This window comes from Mizuhopecten yessoensis, unplaced genomic scaffold (genome assembly GCF_002113885.1).
Source record: "Mizuhopecten yessoensis strain PY_sf001 unplaced genomic scaffold, ASM211388v2 scaffold83, whole genome shotgun sequence".
In the NCBI taxonomy this organism is placed as follows: domain Eukaryota; kingdom Metazoa; phylum Mollusca; class Bivalvia; order Pectinida; family Pectinidae; genus Mizuhopecten; species Mizuhopecten yessoensis.
The window spans coordinates 760,312-780,044 of NW_018403369.1; the positions used below are offsets into that span (position 1 = coordinate 760,312).

Genomic DNA, 19,733 nt, shown 5'->3' on the forward strand with positions numbered 1-19,733 from the left:
TCACACTAATCAGATTAAATATGTAATGTAGAATGTATTTTATATCAAAGTTGTACCTCATACACAATCAATACAAATCGCTCACTCGGTCATAGCTTGATATAGATACTTTATTTGTGTATAAAGTAAAACTTTAATATTACATATTTCCAAACTGATGAATCTTTTTGAAGATATTAGAATGCATTTGATTAAGGACTTTTCATTGATTCGCCGTCAGTAGTCTCTTTTCACTCCGAGCCCGCAGTATTTCAATTGTTTTAACATTAAATGCATCCATAAGGATATTAACGATTCATGGTCACCATGTAAAAACATTAGATTAATTCAAGTCAAGTCCATTTAATCACTACATAAAACTATGACCGCACGAGAGAGTATCACTTAGGGAGTTTCGACTTTGGATTATGATTAAAGATATTATGAAGAAAATTATGTAAGTGTATGCTACTTACACTTTTAAGAGACGAGTTATTTTTATGTCATCTGCCTAATATTAAAATCAGTACAAGTAATATGGGAACAGTAGTACAACTGTAATGAGTTAACTAGAGCAATTAGCGATAGATACCAAGTGTTGCTACAAGGCTGTAAGTCCTTTTTTGTTTCTTCATGGTTTCTTAAAGAAGAGCCACACGTTTCACCTATTAAGATAACATGCAGTGGAATGCTGGTCTAAACCTTTGATGTACTTTGAGGACAGATCTAAGTGAGATGTGTTGGACGAGCTACATATATATCTTTGGTTATTGGGATAATTTTCCCCCGCCAAACTGCATATACAAAGCAACACTAAATACAAGGTAAATGAGCATGGATGTATTTAATAATATTCTGTTAATCACATTTGCACAAGGTGAGAATGTCTTTGTTTTATATTTATTTTTGGTACATTCAAATTGGATTAACAGAAATACTTGTTATTCAATTAAACGACAAGAGACAAATATATAAAAAAAAGTTGACAGAAGCGTACTTATATATGTATCAAAGGAGATGTAATCCATATAGGAATTGTTTGTTCTGCGTGATGACAATATATGAATAGATACTTTCAAAGCAGTAGTCAATTTTCTACAAAACAACCCAAAACTTCGTCCAATGACTGTAAGAGTGCCTGAATAATGCTGAAGACCTAACATCTTTTTTCTGCAATTACTTTGTATCTATTGGCTGTGTAGCCAATAAAGCCGGTACACTCCGGCGAGTAGTCGGCTTTGACACCTGGTGGCAGCTTAATGTTAAATTGATGTAGGATAAGGGCAAGGATGATCACGAGTTCCGGTTTGGCAGTAGACTCTCCCAAACAAACCCTCAGTCCGGCAGAAAAAGGAAGGAAACTTTCTGGTTTCCTCGCCAACGTGCCATCCGAATTCAAAAATCGCTCAGGGTCCAATTTAGACGGTTCTTTCCAGTGCCGCGGGTCGTTGTGTAACGCCCAGTGGTTAATGATGACTGTGGTACCCTTGGGTACGGTGTACCCACCTGTAACAAAGTAACAATGGCATTGTATCATTTCGTATGATGTATCCTCCTACATGTATAATAACATATTTACAATATTATCATTATCTGTAACATGTATCATGTGTAATAAAATGTTTACAATATACTTTTCACCTATAACATATTAACAATGACATTTGTATCCTCGTTCATGTATAATAGCGTACTTATAATATACTCCTTATCTGTAACAAATAACAATAGCATTATATCATGTATAATAGCGTACTTATAATATACTCCTTATCTGTAACAAATACCAATAGCATTGTATCGTGTATAATAAAATGTTTACAGTATACTCTTTACCTGTATTTTATATATATATATATACATTTAATAGCCCAGGCATGCATACATCATTCGTGGGTTGTCTGGGGATGGGCTGCCCCAGCTACAACCCACAATTCATGAAACACTCCCTATTTTCTTTCTTTACAAATCAACACTTGTTCATTTCTTTCTCTCTCACTTTTTCACACTCTCATACTATTATTTATTATTTGTTTACCTTTCTTTTTAACACTCTCGTATAAACCCTCCTTACACGGAGTAACAAAAACAAAACAAAAAATAATACGGAACTTTTGTCCGGTTTCCGGGTTCCTTAGCTACATGTATGTGTTTTCATGCATTTCCGCTAATTGTTGTGAACAGTGTAACATATTAATAATGACATTGTATCATTAATATGATGTATTTTGCTACATGCAAAATAGCATATTTAAAATAATTTCCTTATATAAAAACTATTACCAATGTGATTGCCTTATTTGTATTCCCCTGTAATAACATGTTTACAATAAAGTTTGTACACATAATGAAGTTTTCCTATAACGTACATGACTGTATATACAATACGAGGGATGCCTATAACACATTTATAATAAAGTTGTACACGTACATTACATATTTGACAGTTTATTCCTAAATGACTTTACCTGTTAAATGACGCTATATCCCATAAACCAAACCATTTGAACATATTTACAATTAGGTTGTACCTTTGCAAGATCTGAAGACCTTTATCCCGTAAGAGTCGATCAATGCCCCAAAATAGTGATTTTCTGTTACTCCAGTCTAGTTTTGTTTGTTATAATTTGAAGTCATTGCGACAGCTAAGGTAAGATATGGATTGTCATGCAATAGAGAAGACTGCAGGGCGAGAAATCCCATTAAGTCACATTATTTTAAAATCGGAATAATTCGTCTGTAACGCTTGTATTTAAAGCTGCATGTCACGAACAGCACAGTGAGAAGAACACCTTTAATGATTTATGTAGTGTCGCTGAAGCGAACGCTCAACACCAAGTTCAAAAGGTATTGGCAAGAAACGAATATGTCAGTGTGACATTACGGCCGCTCACCACTTTAAATTTAATTGCTTCAGTACATGTATCACATTGAGCATCAATATCTACTTTAATACCTCAGACATGTGTTCTGTATTCTGCTTATTGAAAATCAGGTCATGTGATGATGTTGCCTTTGGGATTTTCAAAATCAATCGCCTCTTAAATGATGCCTTAAAAACATTTCTCCCTCTCCTCGTTTTTCACCCTCCTTAATTGTGACGCATTGTTGTAATTTTCATTAATTAGCATCCTCCAATGATGTGAAATGAGCATTTACGTGCAGAATGGCAATCGGTGAATGGATAATAAATAATAGGTGCATTTTGTGCTTGTGAAATGAAGAATAATTAACAGTAGTGGGAAAACACGCATGGAGAAAAGAGACATTGTACTCCTTTAATTTATTTTTATTTTTGATTCATATTAATAATAATTATTAATATATGTAGCGACTATATTTACCGTCATTGAATATACAAAATCTCACAAATGTTCTTAGAATATATTTGAATTATATTCCTCGATGTGACTTCAACAACGTAAGAATTATTTGCCATACACCGAATTGGATACTTTTTTGACACGGCGCGAATTCTTGTCAAACAGCAGTGGCTATTGTCATGTTCTTAAATTGTTACACTTTCACAAATCAATACACCAGAAATACCATGCTGTGTTACAGAAATGTTTGATAAGCATACACAGTTCACATGTGGTAGCAACGATGGTTAAATACCGTTATCAACCTTTAAGCACGGTGTCATATTACGTTTCCGTTTCAAACATCAAAATAGAGGTTATACTTCATCACTCATACGGTTTATAAGTATAAATATACACTTCTTCCTTCTACAGACAGCGTCAATGCTTGACAGTCTTCACATGTGCTTTCTCGAATCATATGTGTTTCACACGCGTAACACTCCTCAGACCGCAATCCGAGTTGCTAAAACGCTCAAACCTTGTGCACGAATTTCACCACAACAACACCACATGCTCGGGTTCTGGAATATATGTGATATATTGTCGCACCCACTAGATATCGCACCCCCTTATACTAATAAATCATATGATTAGTATAAGGGGGTGCGATATGATTTATTAGTATACGGGGGTGCGATATCTAGTGGGTGCGACAATATATCACATATATTCCAGAACCCGAGCACTTGTGCACAACACTCGTAGAATGCACCGGAGATAAACGTTTTGTTTTCAGCAATCACGTATGGATTATTATTTGGAGAAGAGTATCAGAAGACCTTATGTAACCCACAGGTGAGTGTCAGAGATTCTACTTTCTATTTACAATAACGAAACTATATAGCAGAAGCATGCAAGACTGAATTATGCGCACGCACCCCGAACGGAAGTGGGTCCGTCATTTCGTTCTCAGGACAGAATTAATAAGCTGCTCGGCTCTCGCAAAGAGCGGCTTAAAAATACTTAGTAGTGGTTGCAGCAGATTTATTGAAATTCCCATTCATTATGGAGTTTCTTAGTTATGTACCTTTCAGATCATGTGATTTGCATATATTTTATTTTTTCAACCCGTGACCTGCAGGGCTGACAGTGAAGAAACCAAAGTTGATACATGTCCCATTGGAAACCATAAGAACCTCTAACTTCTCTTTTTCTTTCTCCAAACCTTACAAATCTCATTGGCAACACTTCCCTATCACTTGACACTTGGCACAATGAAAACTCTGATATGCAGTATATCACTTTGACGTATTCAGACAAGGACACTCTGTTTTGAGATACCTACATATAGTATACAATTAAATGGTATTGCAATTTTAAGAAATAATCACCGGGTGCGCGTGTATAATGGTTGAATATAAAATAAAGATGAGAAAAAGTTGGAAATTTTAATTAACGAATGAGTTGATCCTTTTTGCAACATTTTCAAATCCCGAGTTATTTCTATCGTAAGATACAAACCTGCGGTGATTATTTCTTAAATAAGCAATATTTAGATTCTTACCAACAGAGGAGTCTACCATGGTCATATGTGGCATTCCTAGTGGCGCAACAGAGGCGATTCGCATCACCTCGAAAAGCGTGGCTTCAGTGTATGGAAGGGAAGGTCGGTCGTCTACTCGAGGAAGGCGGTCACGTCCTGTAAAAACAGTATTTGAAATTAGCAGAAAGGTTCTCCATAATCTTATTTACTTAAGTTCGCCACGATATTTTGAAATTAATTAAAAACATTATACGATATTTATATATATAAACTACTAAACGTCTTATCACCAATTTCTTCCTCGTATTGCGTTTCATACAACCAGGTCATTGATGGGATTTTGGAAACATAAAAGTGATCTCAAATTGTGTTACTCCTCTGTAACCGAAAACATGACAATCATGGTAATTTCAACATGGCATAGATTTTTGTTACTTGCGTACATACTTATCCTCTGATACCGTGTATGTAGCCAGCCCCTGATCGAGTGGGCTCATCATGTTCTTTGATACATACCCACCACCCTGTCCAGTTCGGCCTGTACTTTCCTCTGCACGTCCTGGTGATCAGCCATGTACAATAAAGCCCATTGAATGGTAAATCGTGTTGTATCGAATGCCGCTGTTAATGAAAAAGCGAAACGTTTACGTCACCGGAACCGGAAAAGACATTAAAACAAACACAGCAATGATTCATAAGGTATCAACATTAATACATGTAATTTCTTTAAATGAAGTTATACAATAACATCTGTAAAATGCAGGAACTATGAATGAAAAAAACCACATCCTGAAATGTAAATAAAATATGCAAGTAAGCAAAACATATTAATTAATAATAGTTTTTAGTTAAACAACTATGTTAAATTGATAGCCATTGGCGTAAATATGGAGTTAAGAAGATACATATTCGTTATCATATATAGGCCAAATACTGATGAACCAGTATTCTAAAATGAATTATAATAAATTTAACAAACACACAAATTAACAAACGCAGACATGTCTAATTCGATGAAAATTCAATTTCTTATCTTCATATAACAAAGATAGTTTATAATTCTGTACATTCATGTAACTGGATTGATCTTTTAAAATTAACAGGACATCTTTCCTATGGCGTCATTTGACAGGTCATGTACAATTCTTTAAAGATATACTTGGAGAAGAAAAACGCAATTAACCAGGCCAGAGTAGATTTCAGGCTTAGATAAGAAATCCATCTAAACCAAACAGACATGAACATATATTTATCAAAAAAAATCCAGAAAAAACATTTTTGATACATCCATGACAACCCAAAGCTATACATGTTGGCTGATGGAAGTTTAATAATACTCTGGTATTGTAACAAGAACACCTTTAGATGTTTACTGTATAGAGTAACTTTTCAACTATATGCTATTTTTACAGTCCTTTTTATTATCTGCATTATGAACGCAGCATTATGACGGAAGGTTCCAAAATGTACATGCAATTTAGCCAAAATCATGTCATTTATAAGCTTGGTTCCAAAATTAACTACCCCATATCTCGGAAAGGTCTCTAATCTGACCTTAATTTCATTTCATACCATGATGGGCCAAGCCATACTAATGAATAAATAACAAGATAATATAATATAATAAAATAAGCAAATAAATACATAAATAGATAAAATATCTAATCCGTTTTAGCCATTAAACACTCCAAATTGGCACCCATCATGCCTTAAACATTTTAAGAGGTAATTGCCACTATGACACGATAGCAAAGTTTTGCAAAGAGTTCAAAATTAACAGTCAGTAGCAGAAAACAAATCTTCAGTGTGTCGGAAACTGAATTGCTGATACAAAATTTACCTTACTTGAAAATATTTTTTCCAGTGAATCTTATCGATATTGCAGGAATAAGCTATGCTAAAGTTATACATTATATTGACTAAACTTTAAAACAACGATGACAAAGAGTCCGTTTGCAGTTGGACTATTTCATCGGTACAAAACTAAATATCTTGATAGAGTTGTGGTATTTAAGACACTTAAGGCTGAAATCTCGTTACCCGTGAAAGTATCCGAGAGTGTTTGTCTCAGATGGACGTCTGTCAGTTGACTCAGTATCTCTACATCCTCCTCGTTCTCAGCCTCTTTCCGCGCCATTAGTAGGCAGTCGGCAAAGTCCCGGATGTTCCCTTCATTGCACAAATGAACATTCATTAATTGTTGTACTTAATTCGGGAGATAGTGGCAGTATGTTAGAAAATGCTTGTTTGATGGAGTATGCCATCATCAGGAAAGTAAGATATATAGAGATGCAGGGTGTACAAGAAGCGACGTAAATATGTAATGATATATTTATTGAACTTTGTCATGTAGTTGATTTATAAATTCAAATATAAAAACAAAATGTATGTTTTGAATAAGTTGTGAGATATGTAGAAATTTTAGTTAAAAACAAAATGTAACACTAACCTTCATCAAAATCTTGTTTATGAGCTTCCAGCTCTTCATGGATATAGTGAAGAAGCTCCCTAAATAAGCTTACTACTTTCTTGTATCGTTGACTTTGCCAAACCTTTGCCAAAATGGGATACAAGTCCTCAATGAGCCCCATTCCGAACTCTGCCACGAACTGGTTGTCTATATCTAAGTAATGCTTGAACTTTGGGTCGTCAAATTTATATCTAAACACCAAATTAATTGTGCATGTTATTGATTGAGGAAGAATGTATTTCCTTTCAATGGGTGCACTTCTTACGATTCGACCATGAACTAATTTAGATAAACATTTGATGTAAGAAGAAAAAGAATTTAAAGAAATATTTAACTTTACGATCGGAAATGTTAATGATCTCAGTATTCCGTCTTTTCGTATAGCAGAGTTATCTGCTCTTGTGAGCAAGTATTGAAAAACGGTTTTAAGATTCAGATCCATAGATTTATTATTTTATTAGATTAGTGTATTTATAGATTATAAAAATATGATTCAATAATGTTGAGGTATGAAAGGTCGATTACAATCAAGTTTGTAGTATATCTTACACTTTTTGAAAGCACACTCCACATATAATATTGAACAGAGCCAGATCAATATATTCGTGAGGTATGAAAGGGTTTCCCTTCGTTTCCTCGAACAGCTTGATAAATTGTCCCATGGACTTTTCTAATATCGTCTGCAGGAAGGGACCTTTGATGTACTTCCTGTAAACAAAAATTGTCATGTAGGAATATAACGCAATTCCTCTAAATATGCTGTCATAATTCAATCACATTTACAGTTTTGTGCAGCCTATACTGTTAATTATTAAAATACAAATCCGTATAATGCGTCAATTTTAATTGAACAGGCAGTCACCCGATCGGTTGTAATGCAAGGATCAGATGCATTTTATATTTATGGCAGTAAAACTATAACCATGTACTTATCGCGTTCTCCTGGAATTTGAGAATATAACTTTTCTAATCCAGACATGATCGATTTTGAATGGCCGTTCTGAAGAACACATTTCTCAGCAAATAAGATTCTATCATGATTGTACTGTATATCGAACTTACGCAAAACTTAAATCAGATGTACACATAAACTTCCAAAAACTATTTTTTCAATATTTGATAATTGTTTTCTGAGACGACATTATAAATATTCCAGTCAATCAACTTGGAATTGAAGCGAGCAAAATTTACTCTTTACATTGCCACAGCAGTGGTCAAAATATAATATCATATTTTGTACAATTCTATGAAATTATCTCTCTGGGCCTGCAAAATACATAATATTTGGTATAGCTACGTTATGCATTTAATTCAAAACATTAGGTAGAGTGTACAAAGGGAAATAACTCCGCTTGAACGATTACATCATATTGGTATGATATCAAAATAATCACATTTTGATTACATTTTTGTTAATTCTTGTAACAAGAAATGTTAAACGGGGATGGTTTCTAAATTATTTCCTAAACAGAATATACAAAACATAATCAGTGGTTTCTTACCAAAGTACATAGTGAGATTCAGTATGTTGTTCACGCAAATCGAGACTAACAAGGATTAGAATTAAAACTCATGTACGTCATCGCGTAGGTTATAATGATACATACATATGCAATAATGATACCACACCCATGTAAGTTTAGTGACACCTACCGAAGTGCAGCACTGACTATCTTGCGGTGAACCTTTAAGCTTGGCGTGTACTGTGACATTAGTATATCCTTCCCTCCTTCACTTAACGTCATTCCTGTATTAATGAACGCCAAAGAAACTCAATGACTAGAGGAATTACCATATATAATACTACCTCATTGTTACACTAAATTGCGAATTTAGGGATTTTGTGTCCTCTTTCTTTAGAAAGCAATTGCTGCATTTGACATTTTTATATTTGCTGTTACCCACGGCATGTATCGTAAGAGGCGACTAATATGGGCATCCCCTGTAGAATTCGGGATTTTATTTTGCGCCTTCTATTTGGGGACACAAAAGCGACCAAAATAAATCTGCTGCACCCATTGCAACATTTTGGATCTTTATCTTTCTTTCTACTTCTTACTACCTTGCGCCTAGTTTGGCAATACCTCACTTCTTGCTTTAATGTTGATGGTTCGCCCAGGTGAGGAAGGCAATCGGTTCTGTCCCCAGGTCTGGGCATACCAAAGTCATTAAAAATAGTAGTTGTTATTCCCTGCTTAAATGTTTAGCATTGAGAGTAATGGCATCATTAGGTTGGGTTAGTATGATGTGACCGGGCGGAATGCTGTGCTAGGTGCCTTCGGCATGGTGTTTCAGTGAGATAGTACTATAAAGTCGCCTTCAGATCCGCGCTATTACAAGGAAGCAAGTACACCAGCATACCCTGTCTGCAGCAAACATATACACTTGTACGCTCACACAAGACAAATAGAGGCACGTCCTTAAATTGTAGAAAATTGTTACCTTAGATTGTAATAGGGCGTTAAACAAAATAAAACCAAACACTTTTTTGAAACAACAATATCATCAAAAAGCCAATGCAGGGATGTGTCGGTCAGTCAGGGTATCGATGTATGCGATATAATACATACCTGACGGAACTGGGGGCCTCCCTGCGAAGTCAGCACGCCTTTTGACCATAGCCTCCACCACAGTCTCTATGCTGTTTAAAACGACGGTTTTTGAAGGACCTAGTATATTAAAAGACAGTTATACACAAAGATAGACGGCGGAATCACGAATATTTATCTTCCTGTATTGACCGAAACAAAATATATTTTTTTCGGTCATGTTAAAGCTGATGATGTCCGTGTAATTGGACATTAGCTACTAAATAACCAAAATGTAACCATCGTTTTCTGCTGAAGTCGGACATATATATAATACCTTCGAAATAACACATTCACACCATAGATTAAGGTTTCTTTATCAAACTTACCAAATTGAACTGTTACAACAGGCCCATACTTCTCAGACAGACGCGCACAAGCCTCGTGTATTTTCGGGTCTGTCAAAACTACAATGAAGAACAATATGAGGTCTGTATTAGTGAAACCGATAATGCGGAATTTCAGTAACGGGTCAATATTGGAATTCTAAAGATTGTCTCCGTTAAACCCGTGTGTCATCGCCATAGACATATATCATACCCAATATCACTGGAAGAATTGTTCCTCGTGCAAACATAAACATGTACATGAGGAACATAGAGTTACTGGCTCTTTTGTCCCCATCTAAAATGTTAAATGGATTTACCCCCCCCCCCTTTTATTCCATTACTCACCCATTTTTTCTTTTGCTTAGGATTTTATCTCTTTGACTCGTATAATGTAGTATAGAACCGGGTTCCTAGGGAGATGCCATCGCAACAAAATGGTAGGCTAGAGAGATTGAAAAATACGTTTTTGTTAAAAATGATTTTCGTTGGAAATAAATTTCGGTTGCAGATCCATTTTTTCATTTCCTAAATATCCTCGTAGGAACAGAGGAAAATCAGTCTACTCTCCAGCAGGTAGTACATGAATGCATGCATGAATGAATGGGTGCTGGAGGCAGGGTTTGCCCCTTGCGATTTCACGAATCTGATGCCGAATTATACGAGCAGTTCTACATCACTAATATAACATGCCGAAAGCACCCAAGACAGCATTCCGCGGCGAACACGATATATACCTAAATAAATATTTAAGTTTGTTCCTAATAATGGTGCTTCCTAGTCTGGACATAGTTCCCGAATGTTGATATTAACAGTGCTGAAAGCAATTCGTGTACATTTATGGCATGCAAACATGGCGTATTCCTAGGGATAATGAGGGTTTGGGAACTGCTGTGCGCCCAATTTCAAAATGTCAAATAATCGCCTAAAGTTAAGTAATTCTAAATAATAAAAACACTAAGAAATTTACAGTGAACAATCACTTAAACTAAAAGACACTATTGGACTGCCCGGTTAAGAATGTTTTGGACAACGTATGTTTTCTTTGGAATTTTTAGCCTGCCGCAATTCTTTGATGATACATAGATTTCGATTGATAAAATTAGGATTTTACAATCCTTTAACAGTCAGCTCTGGGAAAAAAATGAAAAAATAAAACCAATTTTAAAAGTTGTAAAATGTAAAGATACAAAGCAAGACATAATTTGTTGCCGAATCAAACCCGGAACCCATTCACAATTTGTCGAGAGGAGGTACAAAGTAAATGTCTATATGATGACAGGTTTTAATATCATGAGAGGCGACTAATGTGACCCTCTCCAGTGGTCTGGGACTTAATGTTTGAGAATAACACATGCAGTTTGCATGATTCGTTCCCTAGCCCCAAACACTAAGCGATCCCTCTACCTACGTTTATAGTTTCCGATGACCGGGAGGGCCATGGGTCCGGGTGGGTACTTGGGCTTGGTTATTAACCGACACAGTATGAATACCACAAGGAAGAGTAGGAAACATGACGTAGGCGTGACGCTTGTGGTAACAAGACTATAGTCCATCATGTTACCTAGGTGAGCAGGCAAGATGTGTCGTATGGAATCCATCCTTCACTTACTCACAACACAGAATCTGTCAGAGACAAAAGTCATAATTAGAAATTCGATATATGTTGAATCAGTATATATAAAAACATACTGCATGCTCACTATGTAAACATATATGATAAAAATGTAGTCGTGCGCATGCAACCTTTAAGACCTGATTTATTTAAGAAGTCATTATATATTGGCAAGTCTGTCGCTAAGCAGTTCACTTCCTACTTTTCAATTCATAAAGCACAACCACTGTAGGTTCAGGGAAGAATAGGTATATTGTATCCCGCTGCATATTAATAAGAGTCGATAAGAGTAATGTGGGCCCCTGTAGAATGTATCGGGGTTTGCCTTCCGTGTCATCCGCTTAGAGATCACTAAAGAAACCAAAATAGATAGGTTTCCCTCATTGCTACAGCTAGGATGTATATCTTATCTTATCTCAATCCTGTACTGATAACCATCTTCATATGACCCTAGCTGTAGCCAGGGCGTTAAACCCCAAACAAACAGAGACTCTAACAGAAGATGTTTGTATTTAATCTACCTGTGTAAAGAGTCCGCTAAGTTACCTTAGGAAAACCTTAAAGTTTTCCCCAACTTATGACTATTCCATGAATTTGTAATTATTATGTATGGAATTAAATCTATTGCATATGTTCTCCGACATTGTACAAGACATTTGTAAAGTATTTATCTATATGTATATTTCTGTACGCCTATATGCAATGTGCATTTGGTAATAAATTGAATTGAAAAATGGAATTGTAAAGTACAGTGTTGTCAGTATTGATTCACTGAGGATATAAACACACGCATGTAATTATTATGTTTAAGGTAGTGTTATGTGGGAAGTAACTAGTGCTCAACTTTCAACAAAAACCTGCTGAGGTATAATCTGACAAATGTCAAATAGATTCCAAATACCAATTGCTGTTGGAATTTTGTCATGAAATCAGATGTTATGATTCCGTGTCCTCTGTTTATGGGATATTGAAGAAATACAAATTGAGTTCCTGCTCAATTGCACAGTTTTTGACCTCAGTTTTTCTCTCCTACTTATGCTTCCTTTTTGGCGGTGACTCCCCAACCGCCCGTCCGAGGCAGGTAGCTCTTTCTAGGAAGTTAAACCCCAAATCAACAAATAAACAAATAACTCATGGTTGCAGTGACTTAGCTGATATAAGTTTACTGAACAATTTAACGGACTCCACTCGAATGTTCTACGAAACCAAACCGTTTCTGTCATCAATACAGCATAACAGAATCGCGTTATATCTTTATGATTTAGAATTTATGTCGTATTTCCATTTTCAAACAAACATGATGTCATAAGTAGTTATCAACCAAATGAATTGTCCTTTGATATATTTACAAAACCGAAAAGAACAATACAGCAATTAATGCATATACATAATCGAAACGAATATTAAAACAACTAGTTGGTCATATCAAATTCAGTTATTACTAAACTGAGCGGAACAAGACAGCAGTTTTATATTTGTACATTATCAAAAACCAAATGGCTTACTACATGTTTTTTTCAATGAAACTTGAATCGCTATTTATATAGGTCATAAATATATTTCATTTTCAATCTGTGTATATCATGAACAGCTATACACAGAATTTGTTAAATAAACCTACCTTATCTGCTCTATTTCCAGTCCTTTTTGCAGGTGTACAGAAAACCCGTGTTGGTAGGTTTTTCCGGCTTATATGGTCGTATTTGTTTGCTCTGTCAATGGGTTTTGTCCGACTTCGTCACTGGAACAGTATGGAGAATAAGAGAGGCCGGCAAATACATAGGTGATACGTGCTCGTTCTGTTTTGTTTTGTGTGAGTTTGTTATATTACTGCAATTTAGGGGCGGATTCCCCTAGTAAATATAACGCGATTAATAGAAAACGTTTCTTTCCTGTCTGACGCAAAATGTGCGTACATGTATTGTGAAAAGAGCAGAGTAAGAACACCTGTGAATGTCGAACAGGCGTGAAAGCCGTACATTAGTAAGTTGCGGAGACGGAAAGGCATGACTAGTGTTAATGTCAATAATATATCTATACGACCTTTCGTTTAACATTTCAAATCACACATCGTTTTATATAAACGCGATATATAATTCTACAATGACAGACACTCACTGAAATAATAGTAGATAATGATAATTGGCGTATTTAACCTCTTTGGCAAATTGTTGAGCATTGGACTCTCCTCGCAAAATCACAGCCATTACATATTGACATTTTTAATCCTTCTGGATGTTTGACGTGACATAACTACGGCGTGAGAAGAGAAAATGACACAAAATCTAGAACGTACAATTAAACGGACAGACGACAACAAATTGAGTCTAAATACCTCAATGTATGGTAATAGCATTTGTGTAGAAAGTGTTGAATGTAAAGCTGTTTGTATTAAATGTTGATGAGAACAATGCAATTCCGTCTTTGCGTATTGCAGAGGTATCTTCTCTTGGGAGCAGGTATTGATTGTTACATTAAATGTTTGTGAGAGGAACGTCATCATTTTTTGAGAAAACGACGTAATTTTTTCACACAAACCAATGACGTAACAATCAATACCTGCACCCAAGAGAAGATAACTCTGCAATACGCAAAGACTGAACACCCATATCAAAAGGATATAAGAACGGTGTTATTCCGAGGCTCTCATGTTTAACATATAGGTCTAAAGGTCTTCTTCTATCCAAATAACAAGGTGAGAAACAACTGCTGCGCAGATATCTTAAATTTAAAAATTAGCTGCATTTATCATACTGTGATACATGTATATTTTAACTAGTCTGTGATATGCATTCGTGTAATTTTACAACTTTTGTATTTTTTATATGATGTATATATGTATTAATACAATGCCGTTATGTGAAGTAGACATGAAATGACTTGTTTATCAATAGATCCTTACATTTACATTTCGGGTGAAATATGTAAGCATGTTGCTTTAACAAGACGACAATAGATAACAATTATATTGGGTTCAATCGGATTGTATATTGGGTTCAATCGGATTGAAGCATTTACCGTACATGTCATAAAACTTCGAGTCTTCTATAATCTTTATCACAATGGTGTATAAAGCTCACCTATAGCCTGTATCAGAACCTGTCATATAAACTTTTAACCGAGGAAACCTTACAATATAATGCTTATATTTTCTAGCTGGAATATTATAAGAGTGCATTTTACTTGACCCAGATGTATGAATCATACACCAAGAGTGGACTCTCTTCAATTCGAATACGTAATAATAATAATACTATTGACTAAACAAATGTTAACTTAGTGATTCAAACATAATTCTAACTGCAAATTTAACCATTACCATGGTGTGTTTATCCTTTACTCAAAGTGCTTACATATGCAACCCGTGCACGTTTACTTCCCTGTCATAAACTTTTTTTTTAAATATTCGTATGCATATCTTTTAGCATGATACTAACTCCGATCACAGTAAACCAGTTCACCCATTCAAACCTGACATCAACTAGATATCAGTGAGTATCAATGATTAGGACTTTGGTTTGTCTCGATCAGGGGACAGAACCCACAACTTACCTCACGTGGGCGAACCCTCAGTACCAATTATAACAACGGGTTACTATTGCCAAGTACACCGTACCCCTAAACGGTAAAAACCGCTGACGTATGCAATCTCCGATACTACCATCAATCAACACTGTGCCAGACTAAATCCTATCACAGGCTTTATCTTGACACGTATATTACCCATTAAATACATATTGCGTAGCAAACTACATTTCTGCATGTTACATGTACATACATATATGTCTTACTAGTTGTACAGGTGTAGGTAGATATTAATTGTCTAAATAAAACAATCTTACAGAATAATCATCGACAAAAGAAACTTAAATACTTGACAGCAGGTAACTGTTTACGGATCAGAAGCCGACTTCTGATTTGATAAGCAAGACATTCGTTGTTTTGCATTTTAACATTTCTTTAAATGCCCCTTTTTGTATGTAGTATGTAGTTTAGCGATACAGTAGAAGATGAAGTACATTTTATATTTAAATGCAAAATAAATTTAAATATCAGGACTACGTTTCACCAAAAAAATTAAAATTAACCCATCATTGCCTGATCTACATAAATTAATATTTTTAATATTGTCATCTAGTGACCCACAGCTTTTGCAGGAAATAAGCCTCTTTATTAAAAAGTCATTTGAACTGAGGAAGGCAGGCTTGCAGAATGCATAAGTATGTAGTTTTTGCTGTCCATTATATAGTATCAATGTTTGTTTGACGTTTGCAGCTCGATCCTTGTAAATTGGATGTAAAAATGCAATGAAGTTGATTGATTAATTGATAATAAATTAGAACGCAATGTCAAATAGACAGGGTGTCAATATCTAGCACAGCAATACCGTTTGAGATTAAGGGCGGTTTGCTTTGGGTTTTACGTCCTTGAAGCAGCTTAAGTCATATGAAGACAGTGTCAACGGAACATAGGACATGTCAATTGTGAAGAGCTGTCTGACAACGTGTTAGAACCTTGACCCAGTAGCAGGACACTGCACCTGATCACATGACCCTTTTGTCACGGTAATCAGTCCTTACCACCAACTATTTTCAGCTGAACTTCAGGCAAGGGACATTAAGTACACATTTTAACTACTTGTTATACTTTTTATCGTTTTTCTGTTCCAGCATAGAGTATTAGTAGGTCTGTTGTTATTATTGATTTTTAGACAGACATGTCAATAGACGGTTTTGATGAACCTTTTATTTTCGGGAAGGCCTAACCGCTGTAGTCGCTTCTCCAAACCTAACAATTTTTCACCAACTATATTACATTGACTATTGAAAATTAGTAGCCAATAACCTTATTTGTTCCTATACTCAACGATGTTAATGCGGCTAATTGGTTGCATTTTCCGGTCTCGAAAATAGTAACTTTCGAAAACTTTCACTCACAAAATACTAGATAGAAACAAACGGGAAAATAAATGATGTTTTAAAACAAATCAACCAACATAGGTATATGTACTGCATGCACGTGAAGTTTACACATGCTCAAATATGTTAAATTGAATATGACCTTCATGACTAGGATAAGTGGCTGACCGACCTTGATGACCTAAGAATACATCATACGAAGTGAATTTATGTGCCGTGAAGCACTATTAATAAGCTGAGGCTAGATTTCAACATATGCCTCAAGTGCAAACCCATACTTCAACTGTTCTAATAAAATGTAATCTCAATATATAAAGCGTAATTGATCTGCTAGTTTTGCCTATTTTAGATTATTTGTAAAATTCAATCTTTCTGTGTATAGCCCGTACGGGTTCAATTCAATTCCCTATTACCTTGAGCATCACGAGGTCAAAAGGGGAGGTCAGTCGCGCACGCCTACACGTACGGGTGACAGTAGTCCTAAGTATATACATCGAAACAAAATACTTCAGCGAACATGACAGTAGATGTTTACCGTATATTAATATATGAGGTAAGTTTTGTTTAAGAATAATTATAACGCGCATGCTTTCCGTTTGCTTTGTTTTTTTTCAAGAGGTGATATAGAAATGTCTACATACATCTCCGGGTGTTAAAACATGCGTGTATATAACATCAGAGATAAACTGTACGAAGATATATCCTCTTTCTAATACTTAAAGTAAAATGTACACTATTTAGACTTTCAAGCATTCAAATTTAATCAGAAAACGTATAGCCTTAGGGTGTCATCCGCACCGTCGGGGATGTCTGAATAATCATACTTTATTACATAATAGGACACATCACAGTCTATGTTTTAATGTGGTGCACATAAATGCACACCTGTAGAATATATGTGTGGTGATAGCTGTCATTAATGCACATCTGCAGAATATATGTGTGGTGATAGATGTCATTAATGCACATCTGTCGAATATATGTGTGGTTATAGCTGTCACAAATGCACATCTGTAGACTATATGTGTGGTGATAGCTGTCATTAATGCACATCTGTAGAATATATGTGTGGTGATAGCTGTCATTAATGCTCATCTGTAGAATATGTGTGTGGTGATAGCTGTCATAAATGCACATCTGTAGAATATATGTGTGGTGATAGCTGTCATAAATGCAAGTGTTAGCACTGTAACTGGTTGACTGACCTCTCGCGTGGACATGTCGAACTTATACAGGTGAGAAACACAACATTGCTCGATAGGAAGGTCCCATTACAATGGTACATATGTAACATGAGGGGTCAGACGTGCTGGCCTACATATATACGGGTACCTTACAACCGCGTATGGCATTTATCTATATGTATGTTTCTGTACGCCTATATGCAATGTGCATTTGGTAATAAAATGAATTAAAAAATTGAATTGTTAAGTACAGTACTGTCAGTATTGATTCACTGAGGATATAAACACACGCATGTAATTATTATGTTTAAGGTAGTGTTATGTGGGAAGTAACTGGTGCTCAACTTTCAACAAAAACCTGTTGAGGTATAATCTGACAAATGTCCAATAGATTCCAAATACCAATTGCTTTTGGAATTTTGTCATGAAATCAGATGTTATGATTCAGTGTTACAAATTGAGTTCCTGCTCAATTGCACAGTTTTTGACCTCAGTTTTTCTCTCCTGCTTATGCTTCCGTTTAACTCCCCAACCGCCCGTCCGAGGCAGGTAGCTCTTTCTAGGAAGTTAAACCCCAAATCAACAAACAAACAAACTCATGGTTGCAGTGACTTAGCTGATATAAGTTTACTGAACAATTTAACGGACTCCACTCGAATGTTCTACGAAACCAAACCGTTTCTGTCATCAATACAGCATAACAGAATCGCGTTATTTCTTTATGATTTAGAATTTATGTCGTATTTCCATTTTCAAACAATCATGATGTCATAAGTAGTTATTAACCTAATTGTTCTTTGAAATATTTACAAAATCGAAAAGAACAATACAGCTATTAATGCATATACATAATCGAAACAATTATTAAAACAACTCTACTTGGTCATATCAAATTTAGTTAGTACTAAACTGAGCGGAACAAGACAGCAGTTTTATATTTGTACATTATCAAAAACTATATGGCGTACTACTTGTTTTTGTCAATGAAACTTGAATAGCTATTTATATAGGTCATAAATATATTTCATTTTCAATCTGTGTATATCATGAACAGCTATACACAGAATTTGTTCAATAAACCTACCTTTGATATCTGCTCCATGTACAGTCCTTTTTGCAGGTGTACCCGTGTTGGGAGGTTTTTCCGGCTTATATGGTCGTATTTGTTTGCTCTGTCAATAGGTTTCGTCCGACTTCGTCACTGGAACAGTATGGAGAATAAGAGAGGCCGGCAAATACATAGGTGATACGTGTTCGTTCTGTTTTGTTTCATGTGAGTTTGTTATACTACTGCAATTTAGGGGCGGATTCCCCTAGTAAATATAACGCGATTAATAGAAGACGTTTCTATCCTGTCTGACGCAAAATGTGCGTATTGTGAAAAGTCCAGAGCAGAGCACGAACACCTGTGAATGTCGAACAGACGTGAAAGCCGTACATTAGTAAGTTGCGGAGACGGAAAGGCATGCCTAGTGGCAAGTGTTAAGGTCAAAGACATTTCTATACGCACTTTCAACCTTTCGTTTAACATTTCAAATCACACATCGTTTTATATGACCGACACTCACTGAAATAATAGTAGATAATGGTAATTGGCGTATTTAACCTCTTTGGCAAATTGTTGAGCATTGGACTCTTCTCGCAAAATCACAGCCATCACATATTGACATTTTTAATCCTTCTGGATGTTTGACGTGACATAACTACGGCGTGAGAAGAGAAAATGACACAAAATCTAGAACGTACAATTAAACGAACGGACGACAACAAATTGAGTCTAAATACCTCAATGTATGGTAATAGC

At 35.5% G+C, this 19,733-nt stretch overlaps 1 protein-coding gene across 3 annotated transcripts; it reads right to left on the reverse strand.

Annotated features, from left to right (window-relative positions):
• Window positions 1-817: 817 nt before the first annotated feature.
• On the reverse strand, window positions 818-19,358 carry LOC110454295 (steroid 17-alpha-hydroxylase/17,20 lyase-like). 3 transcript variants are annotated; one of them, XM_021503772.1, is made up of 12 exons: window positions 19,014-19,358; window positions 13,448-13,567; window positions 11,623-11,837; window positions 10,215-10,292; window positions 9,868-9,966; window positions 8,951-9,044; window positions 7,847-8,005; window positions 7,277-7,488; window positions 6,868-6,996; window positions 5,344-5,448; window positions 4,849-4,983; window positions 818-1,485 (listed from the first exon to the last, which is right to left on the reverse strand). In XM_021503772.1, the coding sequence occupies exons 3-12, from the start codon at window positions 11,810-11,812 to the stop codon at window positions 1,136-1,138; spliced, it is 1,551 nt and encodes a 516-aa protein (XP_021359447.1). In that variant the 5' UTR covers window positions 11,813-11,837; window positions 13,448-13,567; window positions 19,014-19,358; the 3' UTR covers window positions 818-1,135. The 3 variants fall into 3 exon arrangements, with proteins under 3 accessions (XP_021359447.1, XP_021359608.1, XP_021359526.1); XM_021503933.1 differs by lacking the exon at window positions 19,014-19,358 and adding an exon at window positions 15,379-15,395; XM_021503851.1 differs by lacking the exon at window positions 19,014-19,358 and having other exon boundaries at window positions 13,448-13,792.
• Window positions 19,359-19,733: the final 375 nt, after the last annotated feature.

Bases quoted from the DNA above. Each gene is read 5' to 3' on its own strand.
- LOC110454295 (XM_021503772.1), bottom strand. From the start codon at position 11,812: ATGGATTCCATACGACACATCTTGCCTGCTCACCTAGGTAACATGATG. The intron at 9,045-9,867 runs GTATGTATTATA...TCATTAATACAG, and splicing joins GAGGCCCCCAGTTCCGTCAG to GAATGACGTTAAGTGAAGGA. The intron at 8,006-8,950 runs GTAGGTGTCACT...TTTTGTTTACAG, and splicing joins ATAGTCAGTGCTGCACTTCG to GAAGTACATCAAAGGTCCCT.